Source organism: Jaculus jaculus, chromosome X (assembly GCF_020740685.1).
Source record: "Jaculus jaculus isolate mJacJac1 chromosome X, mJacJac1.mat.Y.cur, whole genome shotgun sequence".
NCBI classification, from domain to species: Eukaryota; Metazoa; Chordata; class Mammalia; order Rodentia; family Dipodidae; genus Jaculus; species Jaculus jaculus.
This window is the reverse complement of record NC_059125.1, coordinates 6,040,900-6,056,235: the sequence shown is the minus strand read 5'-3', so window position 1 is coordinate 6,056,235 and position 15,336 is coordinate 6,040,900. Positions and strand designations below refer to the sequence as shown.

At 40.7% G+C, this 15,336-nt stretch overlaps 1 protein-coding gene across 4 annotated transcripts in view; it reads left to right on the top strand.

Annotated features, from left to right (window-relative positions):
- Reps2 (RALBP1 associated Eps domain containing 2) overlaps window positions 1-15,336 on the top strand; it is a 293,602-nt gene that overhangs the window by 89,149 nt on the left and 189,117 nt on the right. For all 4 annotated transcript variants that reach the window (XM_045140337.1, XM_045140334.1, XM_045140335.1 and 1 more), the window contains exon 2: window positions 14,502-14,625. In XM_045140337.1, coding sequence (XP_044996272.1) covers window positions 14,502-14,625 — 124 coding nt within the window. The remainder of the gene's footprint in view (window positions 1-14,501; window positions 14,626-15,336) is intronic.

Below are 15,336 nucleotides of genomic sequence, written 5' to 3'. Positions count from 1 at the left end.
CTTGCTGTAGTCCAGGATGATCTGGAATTCATTACAGAGTCTCAGGGTGGCCTCTCAAACTCATGGCGATCCTCCTACCTCTGCCTCCCAAGTGCTGGGATTAAAGGCATGCACCACTGTGCCTGGCTAAAAGTTATATCTTTGTAATTAGATAAAAAAAAGTAAATTTCAAGCCAGGTGTTATTGGGCACAATTTTAATCCCAGCACTTGGGAGGCAGAAGTAGGAGGATCGCCGTGTGTTCCAGGTCACCCTGAGACTCCATAGTGAATTCCAGATCAGCCTGGGCTCAAGTGAGACCCTACCTCGAAAAAGTAATAATAATGATAATAATAATAATAATAATAATAATAATAATAATAATAATATTTTTGTGGGCCTGGAGAGATGGCTTGGTGATTAAAGATGTTTACTTGCAAAGCCTGATAGCCTGGACTTGATTCTCCAGTACCCATGTAAAGCCAGATACACAAAATGGTGCATGTGTCTGGCAGTCATTTGCAGCGCCAAGAGGACATTGTGTGCCCATCCTCTCTTCTTTCTCTCTGCTTGCAGATAAATAAAAAATATCTTACAAATACATTTTTAAAGAGGTTTCTTTTTCCCAAGTTAGGGTCTCACTGGAATCCAGGCTGACCTGGAATTCCCTATGTAGCCTCAGGGTGGCCTTGAACTCACAGCAATCCTCCTGCCTCTGCTGAGTGCTGGGATTACATCCTCCTGAGTGCTGGGATTAAAGGCGCGCACCACCACACCTAGCTCAAGAGTTTGGTTTTTAATTTATTATTTGCAAGGAGAGAGAGAGAGGGAGGAAGAGACAGAGAGTAAGTAAATGTAAGTATGAGGGTACCAGGGCCTCTTGCCCCTGCAAATAAACTCCAAATTCAGGCACTGCTTTGTGCATCTGGCTTTATGTGGGCGCTGGGAAATTGAGCCCAGCCCATCAGGCTTTGCAAGCAAGTACCTTTAAATGTTGAGCCACCTCTCTAGCCCAAGGGTTGTAGTTTTTTTGTTTTTTTGTTTTTTTTTTCCGACAGGGTCTCATACAGCCCAGGACAGTCTTGAACTCCTTAGGTAGAATAGGAGGATGACTGTAGCTGTTCTGTCATGACTTGTGAATATCTGAATCTCATACTCTTTCTCTCTTTGGAAGAGAATCTGTTCTTTCACCTAGTGACTTCTGTCTTTAACTGAGTCATATGGAGGCAGCTTCTAGCCGACCATTTTACCATGCCCACTTCTAGTGAATTTAGTACTGATTATCTGAGACCTTAATATCAGCCTTTGGCCTATCACATGCATAAACACATATGCATGCACCCATGTGTATACATAAGCACACATGCACACCACACATGCCTCTACATGCAAAAATAGGCCTAAAAAATACAAACAATTTTGAATTTTTTTTTTTTGAAACAGGGTCTCACTCAAGCCCAGGCTGACCTAGAATGCACTCTAGCCCAGGCTGGTCCTGAATTCAGGGTGAAAGATATTACCATACCCGGCTTGAATGCTTTTCTGATTTAAACTGTTTATTGAGGGCTGGAGAGATGGCTTAGCAGTTAAGGTGCTTGCCGGTAAAGTCTAAGGATGGAGGTTCAATTCCCCAGGACCCTTGTAAGCCAGATGCACAAGGTGGCACATGTGTCTGGAGTTTGTTTACAGTGGCTGGAGGGCCTGACACACCCATACCCTATCTGCCCCCCCCCTCATTCCCCCTCTCTCATGAATAAATAAAGAAACTGTTTATTCAGTGCCAGGTAGATAAATCTGTCCTTGGGATCTTCTCAAAGGTGAGGCTGAAATGAAGTTCCCTAGTTGATATGGCAATTTAGGGTGTCCTTGAGACCAACAGAGCCTTTCTATGCTCTTGTGTGGGCAATACCCCAGGAGCTAGGGTGCCAGACACTCATGGTCATGCAAAGCTTCCACTGAATTAGTGGTCCCTGGGTTCTTGTCCTACGAATTTTGATGAATGAAACCCAAAGACCAGAGGATACAATTTAGAGAGATTATAGAGACACAGTTTATAGAGTGTAGAGATGAAGAGAATGAAATGATAAAGAACTTCTGCCCCAAAGGGGGCAGTAATAGGGTCCCTGGAAAATTGGAAAGCCTACCTAGAGACTCAGATTGGGGTCTTTTATGGGACTGGATGGAGACTGATCTGGCTAGTCCAGCCCTGATACCAGGTTTATAGGTAGGAGATCAGGTTTTCTGGGAAAGGAGGCAATCTTTCCAGGAATCTTAATCTTCCAGGAAAGAAAAGTATCCTTTTTATCTCTTATAGGAAAGGTGAACTCCAGGGTCTAGGGAGGGACTCAGGTTTAAAGAAAAAGAAAATTAGTGAGAGAACTCCATGAGGCAGAAAAGAGAGAAGGGAAAAAAAACCCACATTCTCCCTCATAGGCTTAAGTATATTTCTCACCTTCAACCACTTTTTTTAGTTAACATTTGGGAGCCCTGTTACCCCTAAACTCACAGCGATTGCTCATGACCTAAATGGTCTCTTTTTCTTTTGTTAGCTAGATCCCAATTTCACATTTGGACTTTAGTTACAGTGCTTCTCTTATGGCAGAGGGGAGAATGCAACATGGAGACATAGGAGTGACCAAAGTCGCTAGACCATATACTGTCTTTGAATTCTCACTTTAAGAATTATTGAAGGAGCATAGGAGAAAGCTATCTTATCTTATGCAGTTTCAGTTAGAAATTGAGGCCCAGCATTGGAGAGTTGGCTTAGCGGTTAATGTGCTTGCCTGCAAAGCCAAAGGAGCCAGGTTCGATTCTCCAGGACCCATGTAGGCCAGATGCATAAGGATGCACATGTGTCTGGAGTTCATTTGCAGCAAGTGAAGGTCCTGGCATGCCCATTCTCTCTCTCTCTCTCTTTCCCTCTCCACCTACCTACCTACTTCTTTCACTCTCTCAAATAAAATAAAATAAATGTTTGAAAAAGAATTAGGGGTTTAAAAACAAAGAAATAAATTGAGGCCCAGAGAAAACCAGGAGATGTCACCCCATATACCAACCCTCCTTGGCAGGAATGGAACTCGTGTCTGATGGAGACTCAGCTGCAACACCCATTGCTGTCCGCAGGTTAGCATGTTATGTATGGCCTTTACTACCCAGGTGGGCTGGCCCTGAAGCTTGCCCCTTCAAATCTACAAACCAGTGGTGGTTTCCCTTTGACATACTTTGATCTGAGGAAAGAATGCTTTTCAATCAACTACAAAGGCTATTCCAGCTCCTCCTTTACTCTCTGGATGTTCTCTCTGTCTACCTCTCCTTACTTTGGCCACAGAGATACATGTGAGTCTGGCCTCTTCCCACTCCCCCACATCCACCAGCCTGGCTGGGTGGAGGGAAGAGCATAATACCACTTCGGGTCTGGGAGAACTTTTCTGCTCTATTCTACTTCCTATATCTCAATATCCCTCAAACCCTACAACTTATGATTTCTCCATAAATAAATTTAATGATTCATAATTTAATCCTTGTTGAGTTCATTTTATCAGTTCTTTGTTAAAAACAGAACAGGACCCAAAAGTAGGGTTCATAAACTTGGGAGGATCCTTCCTGAACCCCCAAATCCTGCATCATCACTATGATCATTCCTATTTGATTCTATAACATATCTCTGTATTTTAAAATAGAATGCATTATCTCTAAAGGCTGAGAAAATTGGAAGTTGTATGGTGTGTTAGTTTGAATACATGGTCCCTAATATATTCAGTGTTTTTATTAGCTTGTTGTTTGGATCTGCAGCCACCTGGCAGGAGAATGTGTCACTGGGTAGTCCAGCCCTAAGGTGTGGTGGTGGATTTGAAATTCCAATCTAAAGATATGCAGAGTACCTACTTCTGCCTGGAGTTCCTGAAGTGTGCTGTGTGGCTTCTCTCTTTCTGGTTGGACCTGTGAAAGCAGGCCACCTTCTTCTGCTATTATGGAACTTCCCCCGGATATGTAAGCTTCGATAAATCCCTTCCTCCATCACTGTGCCTGGTCTGGAAGTTAATCTCAGTGAACCTGAAGCTGACTAATACATATGGACATGTGTTTTATTTCCCCTTGGCTTTGCTTGCATGGGATCAGGTTATTATGACAGAGGTTCTGTTTCTTGCTATGTTGGGATCAGGCATTATCCCTAACACTTGGACTTTAGACATTTTATTTGTTTGAAAATCAACTCAAAATGGTTCAAAGAAATTCTGAAACTGCTAGATGAAAATAGAGAAACCACTTTGAGATATGGGCATAGGCAGGGACTTTTGGAAAAGGACTCCAAGAGCCCAAGATATAATGCCAAAATTTGACAAATGGGATTGCATGAAAAAGCTGCAAAGTAAGGGAAGTAATGAAAAATCTTCTGTAAAGCAAAGGAAATAATCAGCAGAATGCAGGGACAGCCTAAAGAGCGGGAGATCTTTTTCAGCTATGCATCTGGCAGGGGACTAGCACCTACAGTCTATAACACAGTTCTGAACATTAAATACCCCCAAATCATCCAATCAGGAAGTGGGCGGGTTTATTGCATACACAATTTTCAAAGGAAGAAACCCAAGTGAACAATAAATATTTGAATAAGGGCTCAACATCCTTAGCCATCAGGACAATGTGAGTTAATATATTGTGCTTAAATCTGACTTCATTCAGAATGTCTATCATCAAGAAAATAAATGACAAAAAAAGAAAAGAAATGACAACAAATTCTGGTGAGGATATGAGGAAAGAGGAACATTTATATTCACTGCTGATGGGTGTATAAACTGGTACAATCACTATGGAACTAGGTGTGGAGGTTCTTCAAAAAGCTAAAAAATAGAACTATCACATGATCCAGCTATATCATTCTTGGGTACATACCAAAAGGATTCTGTCAGCATACCATAATACTTGCATATCTATGTTTATTATTGCTTTATTAACAATATCCAGGAAAAGCCTAGAAAGCCATCAACAGATAAGTGGATGATGAAAATGTACGTATACACAATGGAATTTTGTGCAGTCAGTTAGAAAAATTAAATCATGGCATTTGCAAGAAAACGGATGGAAGTAGAGATCATGTTAACTGAAATAAATCAAATTCAAAAAGACAAATATCACGTTTTTTCCCTTATATGCAGAATCAGTCTGTTTGCCTATGTACCTGCATACATATAAATGTAACAAAGCAAAAAGAATCCAAATAAAAGAAGTGTAACAGTGCAGAATGGGGAACTATTTTGAAGCAGGAATGGGTCCAGCAAGAGAGAGAGAGAGGGGGAGGTATGGAAGAGGGGCAGTGGGGAGGCATGTAAGAACGAGGTGCAAATAATATATATATGTATGTATGTATGTATCGCTTATATGAAAATCTCATAATGAAACTCATTATTTTGTATGCTAACTAAAATCAATTTAAAAATACAACTGTTCTGCACGTGTTAAAAAATTGTTTGACTAGGTTGATAGAGTCATATAATTCACTATCTAAAGGTTCAAAACACCTTATATAGGGGTTTTTGTCATATCATCAAGGGTTAAAATGTAGTTAGTATGTTTATTACTGTGATTAAGACCTATAACAATTCAATGGTGTTAATGTTGTGGGAAAGGCAAAGATGACTTAAAAATGCAGGACTTGGGGCTGGACAGATGGCTTTGTGGTTAAGTACTTGCCTGTGAAACCTAAGAACTCAGGTTCAAGGCTCAATTCCCCAGGACCCACGTTAGCCAGATGCACAAGGTGGCGCATGCATCTGGAGTTCGCTTGCAGTGGCTGGAGACCCTGGCACACCCATTCTGTCTCTCTGCTGCTCTCAAATGAATAAATAAATATATAAAAATCTCTGCCTCTTCCTCTCTCTGTCTATTGCTCTCAAATAAATAATAAATAAAAATAAACAAAAAAAATGCAACACTTGTACTCAAGCGATTTCCATTCTTGTAGGAGTCAATAGCAGGTGTCCTGTGAACGATAATACAAAGTTAAGAAGTGGTAAGTGCCAGAGGGGGAGGTTGAAAACATAATTTTAGATTTCATTCATGGAACTGATTTTCATAGAATTGTTTTGGAACCTGAAAAAGTCTTACACACTATCTATTCTGCCTCATTCCAGTAGATGATATCTGTTACTCAGGAAGGTCAAATGGCTTGTATAGAGTCACCCAGCTAGACAGGGCTACCTTTTACAAAGATAGCTAGATTTTTTTTGAAGTAGGGACTCACTGTAGCTCAGGCTGACCTGGAATTCACTATGTCGTGTCAGACTGGCTTTGAACTCACAGAAATCCTCCTACCTCATCCTCCTGAGTGCTGTGATTAAAGGTGTGTGCCACCATGCCCAGCAGAGAGGGGGAGGTAGTGTGAGAGCAAGAGTGCCAGGGCCTCTAGCTGCTGCAAATTATCGCTAGATGCCCACGCCACTTTGTGCATCTGGATTTATGTGGGTACTGGCAAATCAAACTCAGGTCATTAGTCTTTGCAGGTTAATGCCTTAGCTGCTGAGCCATCTCTCCAGCACCTGTTATTTTTTTTGAGGTAGAGTCTCACTCTAGCTCAGGCTGACCTGGAACACATTCTATAGTCCTGCACTGGCCTCAAAATCACAGTGATCCTCCTACCTCGGCCTCCTGAGTGCTGGGATCAAAGGCGTGCATCACCATACCCATTAAGATAGCTAGTATTTTTTTATTTTTATTTTTGTGAGGTAGGGTCTCACTGTAGCTCAGGCTGACCTGGAATTCATTATGTAGTCTCAGGGTGGCCTTGAACTCACAGTGATCCTCCTACCTCTGCCTTAAGTGCTGGCATTAAAGAGAGAGCTAGTTTTTGATAAAGCAAGCTATTGCCTTGTTCTGTATTGACAATTTAGAGGAAAGATCCCATTGTTTTGACTGTGTGCAAGTATTTCTGCTTCCAGTCCTGCATCAGGCAGGCAGCCTTGCAGCTACAAAAGTAGAAGCTCTGTGAAGGAGCCTCTTTCCTTCCATTTTACTCTTCAAAGCAGAGTCTCTTGTGGAAATGTATTTAGTGAATCCTTGATGACCTGTTTGCATCTCAAGTGCAAGGGAACATGGAAATTTGATTCTTAACTTTTAAGTTGGAATGTGGGAATTGTAATATTGGAATTTTGTGCAAATAGAGAAAGGTCTTTCAAAAAATAATGGATATAGATATGGCACATGTCTGCTAGAACTGCCTCAAATTCCATTGTGTAGCTCAGCCACAATTGATGATTAAGCTATTATCTTACATAGTAGACTTCTAAATGTTTTCCAATTTGTGTTTTAGATGATAGTGTATTGAATAACCTTCACTATTTCTCATTTTGCAAATAAAACATGGAATATAACTTTCTAGAGGGAGAATTGCCAGGTTAAAAGGTCACTGGCGACCTGGAAAGATGGCTCAGCAGTTAAGGCTCTTGCCTGTGAAGCCCAATTCCCCAGTACCCATGTAAAGTCAGATGCACGAAGGTACATGAATCTGGAATTCATTTGCAGTGGCTAGAAGCCCTGGCATGCCCATTCTCACACACTCACTCTCTCTGCTTATAAATAAAAAATGAAAATAGTTTCTAAAAGGTAGATAGTGGGCTGGGTGTGTTGGTGCACACCTTTAATCCCAGCACTCAGGAGGCAGAGGTAGGAGGATCGCCTTTAGTTCAAGGCCACCCTGAGACTACATAGTGAATCCCAGGTCAGCCTGAGCTGGAGTGAGACCCTACCTCGAAAAACCAAAAAAAAAGAAAAAAAAAAAAGTAGATGGTAATTTTTATGGGCATGGCCAAATGGTCTCTGGTTGTTAGACCAATCTGTATTGTGTTAGCAGTGTACAGATGCCTGCTTTTCCTGTCTAGAGTCTTTTTCCCTGTTTAGATTCCATCTGAGACAGGGTGGTTGGTAGAGTCTTCCCAACCTGGAATGATTATTGGGTCTTGGGCTAAGAATGCTGACAAACAAGATCTGGGCTGTAACCTCTGCCAGTACAGCCTGGGCTGGATTTGGCCTGTAATTTATTATAGGTCTTCTAGCTGTAAAATAGTTAACCTCTTGAAAAATATAAAAAACGAACAGTTTCTGGGCTGTAGAGATGGTTTAGTGATGAAGGCACTTGCCTGCAAAGCCTAAGAACCCAGGTTCGATTCCCCAGTACCCACATAAGCCAGATGCACAAAGTGGCACATGTGTCTGAGTTTATTTGCAATGGTTGGAGGCCCTGGTATGCCCACTTTCTCTCTCTCTTCCCCAATAAATAAATAAAATATTTTAAAAATATAAAGTAAAAAAATAATAGTTTCCAAGGTTTATTTGCAACATAAGAACAACCTACATGCTGGGAGATTTTGGATTAGTATGTGTGTATTAGTAAGTACATAAACACATGTTCCAAGAATAGTTCTGATGATTTCTATAACAGCTTTTCTCTTTAAAAGTTAAAATTAGGTATTTTTTCTTTTTAAAAATTTATTATTATTAATAACATATTTTGTATGGATACATAATGTGATAGCACCCTCTTTTCCTTTGTCCCTGTGCCCATTTCGTTGGGAACCCTCCTCAGTGTGGTTGCAGGAATTCCTCATGGGGTTGTGGGAGCAGCAGTCAGTTATGATGTCAGGCATGATGTGTCAACCTTTGGTCTTACAATCTTTCTGCCTTCTCTTCTGCAAAATTCTAGATACCTCTTACTCCAGTCAAGCAGACACATATCTGACCTGGTCAAGTGTAAGTAGTTGACCATCATTGAGTGGTTGTGAGATAATAGAACAGAATATCTTAAGCTGTTCTTCTTATTCAGCCAGAGGTACTTTGGGATGTAGAGCAGTGCACTTCTGAGAAGACAGTAGAGTCATGTGTAGATAACAACATAGTGGAAGGAGCTATTTGATCTTGATGAAGGACAGAGTCATTCTTCTGTCAGAAGTTACACTCTGAGGAACATCATTGGAATTTTCATAGGGATTGCACTGAATCTATGGGGGTGGCCATCGGGCTGATTCAGAACTCATCAAAGTGCTGAGAAGAAGAGATAGTGGAGTGTTCTGCACTGTTAGACATCTCTATCATACCCTCCAAGGCTCAGGGACCATTGTTAAAGAAGTTATAGAAAGAATGTAAGAGCCAAAGGAAGGAGAGGAGTGCCCTGCAGTACTGTCTTCCAGACACAAAGTGGCTATGGCTGTGGCTATGCTATTCATGACCTTGCAATAGCTGATGCTACCTACACAAGACCTGCCTAATAGGAGGAAAAATTATGATATCAAAATAGAAGAGAAACTAGTAGAAAAGAAAGGATTCCATGGAGAAGGGACTCAGGAGGGAGAGAAGAGAGGGTGATGGGATGAGATTATTTTGATCTTGGTATCTTATCAATATGTACTGAGGTTGTCAATAAAAAGTTTAAAAATGGCTGATTTGGGGGATTGAGAGATGACTCAGCAGTTAAGGCACTTGCTTGCAAAGCCTAACAATCCATGTTTGATTCCCCATCACGCAATGTAAAGCCAGATGCACAATGTGGTGCATGCATCTGGAGTTTGTTTGCAGTACTTAGTGGTCCTGGCATGTCCATTATCGCTCGCTGTCTGGCTCTCTTCTGTTTTTCTTTGCTTGCAAATAAATAAATGAAAATATTATTAAAAAAATTAAAAGGATAATTTCTTTTTGTAATTTTGTATGACAGAGGAGAGAGCGAGCGAGAGAGAGAGAGCGCACACCGGTGTGCCAGGTCTCCAGCCACTGCAATCGAACTCCACACCTGTGTACCTCCTTGTGTGCATGCATGGCCTCATATACTCACGTCACCTTGTGTGTCTGGCTGATGTATTATCTGGAGAGTCAAACATGGGTCCTTAGGCTTCTCAGGCAAGTGGCTTAACTTCTAGGCCATCTCTCCAGCCCCCAAATTAAATTTTAATTAATTATTTTTTGAGATAAGAGCCTACTCTGTAGCTCAGGCCGTCCTGGAACTCATTATGTGGCACACACTTGCCTCCAACTCGTGGTCATCTTCTTGCCTTAGTCTCATTAGTGCTGGGATTACAGGCATAAACCACTGTGCCTAGCCGAATCTTATTTTTACTGTGTAATAATTACATAGGCTTTGCTCACATCTGAGATATGGTATCTTTTTATTCCAGTTAATTTATATAGAAGTTGATAGTAATATAGGAAACCTTTTTTTTGGGGTGGGGGGTTGAGGTAGGATCTCACTGTAGCCCAGGCTGACCTGGAATTCACTGTGTAGCCTCAGGGTGGCCTCGAACTCACAGTGATCTTCCTACCTCTGCCTCCTGAGTGCTGGGACTAAAGGCGTGCGCCACTACACCCGGCTTCCATTGTTTGAAAGCTTCTGAAAAATTTAAGTAGCTACTGGTAAAAATAATATGAGATTAGAGAAAGAATTATTCCATTGCTATAGGCTGTGAAAACTAATTTAAGAAACATTCATTGAACAATGAACTCTATAGCAAACATCATAAAGTATGAGTTCTGGGGAATCAAAGTGATAAAATTATACATTGTCTTGGGCACTTGGGACTTCGAGGAGGGGATGGGATGGGATGGCGTACAATGGAAACAATTAAAACAGCAATTTTGTTATACTACAAGGCTTGTAATAGAAAGCTAGTAAAAGTGTTATGAGAATGCAGAAGATATGTCTGTGATGGTTAATCTTGATGATCAACTTGGTTTGAGAAGTACCCAGGAAATTAGACAAGCACATCCCTGGGTGTATCTGACAGAGTGGGCTGCAACATCTGCTAGCTAGGGGCTCAGGTGGAATAAAAGGGAGAAAAGAAGACCAGGGAGCAGAGGTGTTTTCTCTTTGCTTCAGTCACCAGGAAGTGAGCTGTTGTGCCATGCTACGTTGTTGTTCAAAGTGAACTGAAACCTCGGAAGCTGAGCAAAGTCGAGCCTTCCTCCCTTACATTGTTTTTGTTAGGTATTTTGTCATAGTGATAAAAAGTCCAGCACAATGCCATGGAAATACACGAGGTTTCAGAGAAAACACTGATCATGGGGTAACTTGAAGAATGAGCCTGGCAAGGCTTAGTAGTTAACCTGCTGGACTGGTATCTGGTATGTTTAGAGCCTTAATTAGCTTCGGGGCAGGGACGGTTGGAGGGGTGGTTTGGGTCAAATAGAAGGGCTTCAAAAGCCATACTCAAAACTCTAGTTTTCTAGGAAGGCTAAGAAGAGTCCTGGAAGCCCTTGGGAGCTGGAAAGTGATATGGTTCTTCTAAGAGACCATGGAGGGAATTGAGTCTGTTGTGTGAAGGTATATAGTCTAGAGCAGGACTTGAAGCCCCTGAGGTGAGAGTGAAGGCTGCCCTTTGCCAGCTGCAAGGAGAGTAAATAGAAAATAGGAGTGCTCTTGGAGAATTCTAGCCTCTCCTATGAAGAGTTCTTAAATTTTTAGGTCTTTCTAAGGAGGCCTTTATAAATACTTGGAGAGAAGCACAGTTAAACCTTGAACCATTCTGACACTGTATTATATTTCAGGTAGGAAAGAACTATTACTTCAGGCAAATTACTGTGTGTGTACTGGGTTCTTAGCAGTCACTTGATTTTACAGAATTCGGTAGGAAGGAAGCTATATTAGTTGCTTTAAACTTCATTCCAGAACTTTGCCCAGGATCCTCCCAAATGGTTGGTAAATTTTTCTAATTTGTATCCAGCATCCCATCAGCTGAGTGTACATTTGAATGCTGTAAGTTAATTTCATCCATACCCTTTTTCTATTTCTTGACTTCCACCTGAGAAAACAAACCCTAGTCCATGGGTTCTTATTCAGTATTAGAAATTGTACAGTGTGTAATCTAAGTTGGATCCAGTGAACAATATTATAATTTGGAGTTTTGACTAAAGAAGAGTTAATTGTTTTCATTGCTTTTGTTTTCAGAAAAGTTCAGTGACTTGGACTGCTTGATTGAGCAAGCTTATAAAATACATTCTGCCAGTTGAATAGTTGGGATAAATCACTACCTTTGTCTGCCTCTACATACTAAAATATTTCTACCCATATCTTAGAGTTTTTCTATGGAGAATTATTTATTTATTTGCAAGGGGGGAGAGAGAAATAGACAGACAGAGAGGAGAGAGACAGAGAGAGAGTAGACAGTCAGAGAATGGGTGTACCAGGGCCTTCAGCCACTGCAAGTTGACTACAGATGCATGTACCACTTTGTGTATCTGGCATTTATTTATGTGCATGCTGGGGAATCAACCTTGGGTCCCTAGGTTCTGAAGGCAAGTGCCTTAACCACTGAACCATCTCTCCAGCCCTTCATGGAGAATTTAATCATGAAACACCTTTAACCTTAATGAATTAATTTAAAAAACCCTTATAAAACTAACCTGCTTCTTAGTGAGAGAAGTCCCAGGTTGATGAAGCCCCATAGTCAAACTATAATTATTCTTTTGTTTTTGTTTATTTATTTGACAGTGAGAGACAGAGAAAGAGGGAGAGAGAGAGAGAGAGAGAGAGAGAGAGAGAGAGAGGGAGGGAGGGAGGGAGGGAGGGAGGGAGGGAGGGAGGGAGGGAGGGAGGGAGAATGGCCGTGCCAGCCACTTCAAACGAACTCCAGAAGCGTGTGCCCCCTTGTGCATCTGGCTAACATGGGTCCTGGGGAATCCAGCCTTGAACTGGGGTTCTTAGGCTTCACACGCAAGCGCTTAACCACTAAACCATCTCCCCAGCCCTAATTATTTCTTCTTCCCTGAGGTGTATTTCACAAAGTTCTTGGCATGTCTCGCAGAGGTTTGTTGTACAAAGAGCACTTACTTCACTTTTATGCATATATGCCTACTTTGGCTATAGAAAGGAATTCTGGTGCTATATGGGACTAAAGGTAAATTAGTGTGTGAGTCATAAAGTACCATAATAAATACTTTATCAGCTATTTTGTTGTAAAATACTTTACTGTTCAGTGTATGTTAATTCACACTTTCTGCAATACAGTAGTTCACTTTCTGAATCAGAGTTGTTAACTTCTTATTACCAATTATTATGCTTTCATTATAAAAGAAATTTTTCCACAAGACAGTTGTCTTGATTCTGGAACTACCCAGATGCCTAGTGATTTTTTTCCATGTATATTCTCATATGTATCTTAAGACATATAATTTACATATTGACAGTTCCATTTTATTTTTGGAGTGTGTCATTCATTTGATTAAAAACTTAATGACTGTATCTCAGATGCTTATCCTTGTGGTGGGAAGTAAATGAAGTTGTGTTCCTTGAAGAGAATACATTTTAATGGGAGGCAGAGCTAAACAGATAATGCTAATAGACTTTGGCAATTGCTGAAAAGAACACAGCATTTGAGAATTTGGAGAATGAACCCTGATGGATCCGTCATCTGACTTCATCAATTATTAACTCTTGGTTCTGCTTGTTTCACTCAATATGCCTACTTCTCTCTTCTCTTCTATTCTGAAGTGTGTCTAAAGACAGTGTGTCATAGGGCAGACACTATGGACTTTTGAATAAAGGGCATTCAGAAGATAGGAAAGATCAACTTTTATACCCAGAAAGTTAAGAAGAAGCTATAGAGGAGTAACAATTAAGTTCATTATAACTGGGAAAGAAGATGTTCTAGTTCCAGATTATGGCATGGGTACTAATAATTATATGTGGCAAGTATTTGTGTACTTGGTGCCATTGAAATTAGCAGACTAAGTATACTTTCAATGATGAGGAAGTAATTTTGCTTGAGAACTTCATTTCTTGTGGTACTGGGGACTTAACATAATTCATTGTGTATGTTGGCCAGATGCTATACCATGAGTCATAGCTTTGGCTCTTACCTGAGAATTTTATAAAAATAATTCACATTCTGGGTTGGATAGATGGCTTAGCAGTTAAGTGCTTGCCTGTGAAGCCTAAGGACCCTGGTTTGAGGCTAGAGTCCCTAGGACCCACGTTAGTCAGATGCACAAGGGGGCACACACTTCTTTGCAGTGGCTGGAGGCCCTGGTATGCCCATTCTCTCTCTCTCTCTCTCTCTCTCTCTCTCTCTCTCAATAAGCCTCTTTCTCTCTCTGTCACTCTCAAATAACTAAATAAAAGTAACAAAAAATTAAAAAAATAATTCACATTCAATTTCAGGAAACCAGGATAATCCACAAGTAGTGGTAATGACTAATCTATTCTTTTTTCACCCCAGTGACTTTCTAGACTTTGTACTGTAGAATCCACCCCTTGAAAAAGTCATTATCCTTTTAAAGAATAGTAACAGCCATCATTTGTCACCTTTGTCTTCAAAAGATGAGAAATAGTCAGTCCTGAAAGATTGTGAGTAGGCAAAACTTAATGATCTGAATTAAAAACCTCTCTGTGAACTGGAGGAAGAAGAAACCAGCCAGTGTGTACACACAGATTCCCAAGGGACATTTTGGTTACTTATACTGCAAAATCCTTTAGGTTTCATCATATAGCTTGTCTCATTTTTCCTGTTATGAAATGGGGTTTTCAGCATCATATTTCTTGTCTGTTTTCAGATCACAGAACTGTGTGGTGCAAAGCGGGTTGGTTATTTTGGTCCAACACAGTTTTACATTGCTCTAAAATTGATTGCTGCAGCACAATCTGGCCTCCCTGTGCGGATAGAGAGTATTAAATCTGGTGAGTATCATATCTGTACATTTTTATCATCTTTAACAGGTTTCTTATTTATGTGAACTCTTTTTAGTGTGTCTAAGGCATATGAGCTTTCTATGAGCTTTTGTAAAATTTCTCCTAGCTTCCTCCAACTCTTCTGTAAAATAAAATAAGAAAACTCCTCAGGTAGCTTAGTTTCTTTTTTGAGGTAAGTCCAATAGACTGGTTTTTTATGTGAGAGAGAGATAGGGAGGGAGGGAGAGAGGGAGAGAGGGAATTGGCATGCCAGGACCTTCAGCCACTGCAATCAAACTCCAGACGCATGCACCACCTTGTGTGACATTGCATGCTTGTTTCACTGTGCGTTTGGCTTCTGTGGGACCTGGTGAATTGAACATGAGCCCTTAGGCTTTGCAGGCAAGCGACTTGAACTGCCACACTATCTCTCCATTCCAGTTTCTTTCTTTCTTTTCTTTCTTTTTTTTTTTAACACATGAAAAATTCAGAGTGACCTGGGATTAGTTCCTTTTAACTGGCAGTTAAAATAGATTTTGTTCTCTGGGGCAGGCATTCTATAGCCTATGGCAAAGTAATAACATTCAGTTTAATTTTCCACTTGAGGTACCAATAATGTCATTTAAAGCTCTGTTATAGATTGGAATAGAGTAATGAAAGAGTTGAGTGGTCTCCTTTTCCTCTCTTCCATTCTTGCCAATAATGCCACCTTTTCTCATC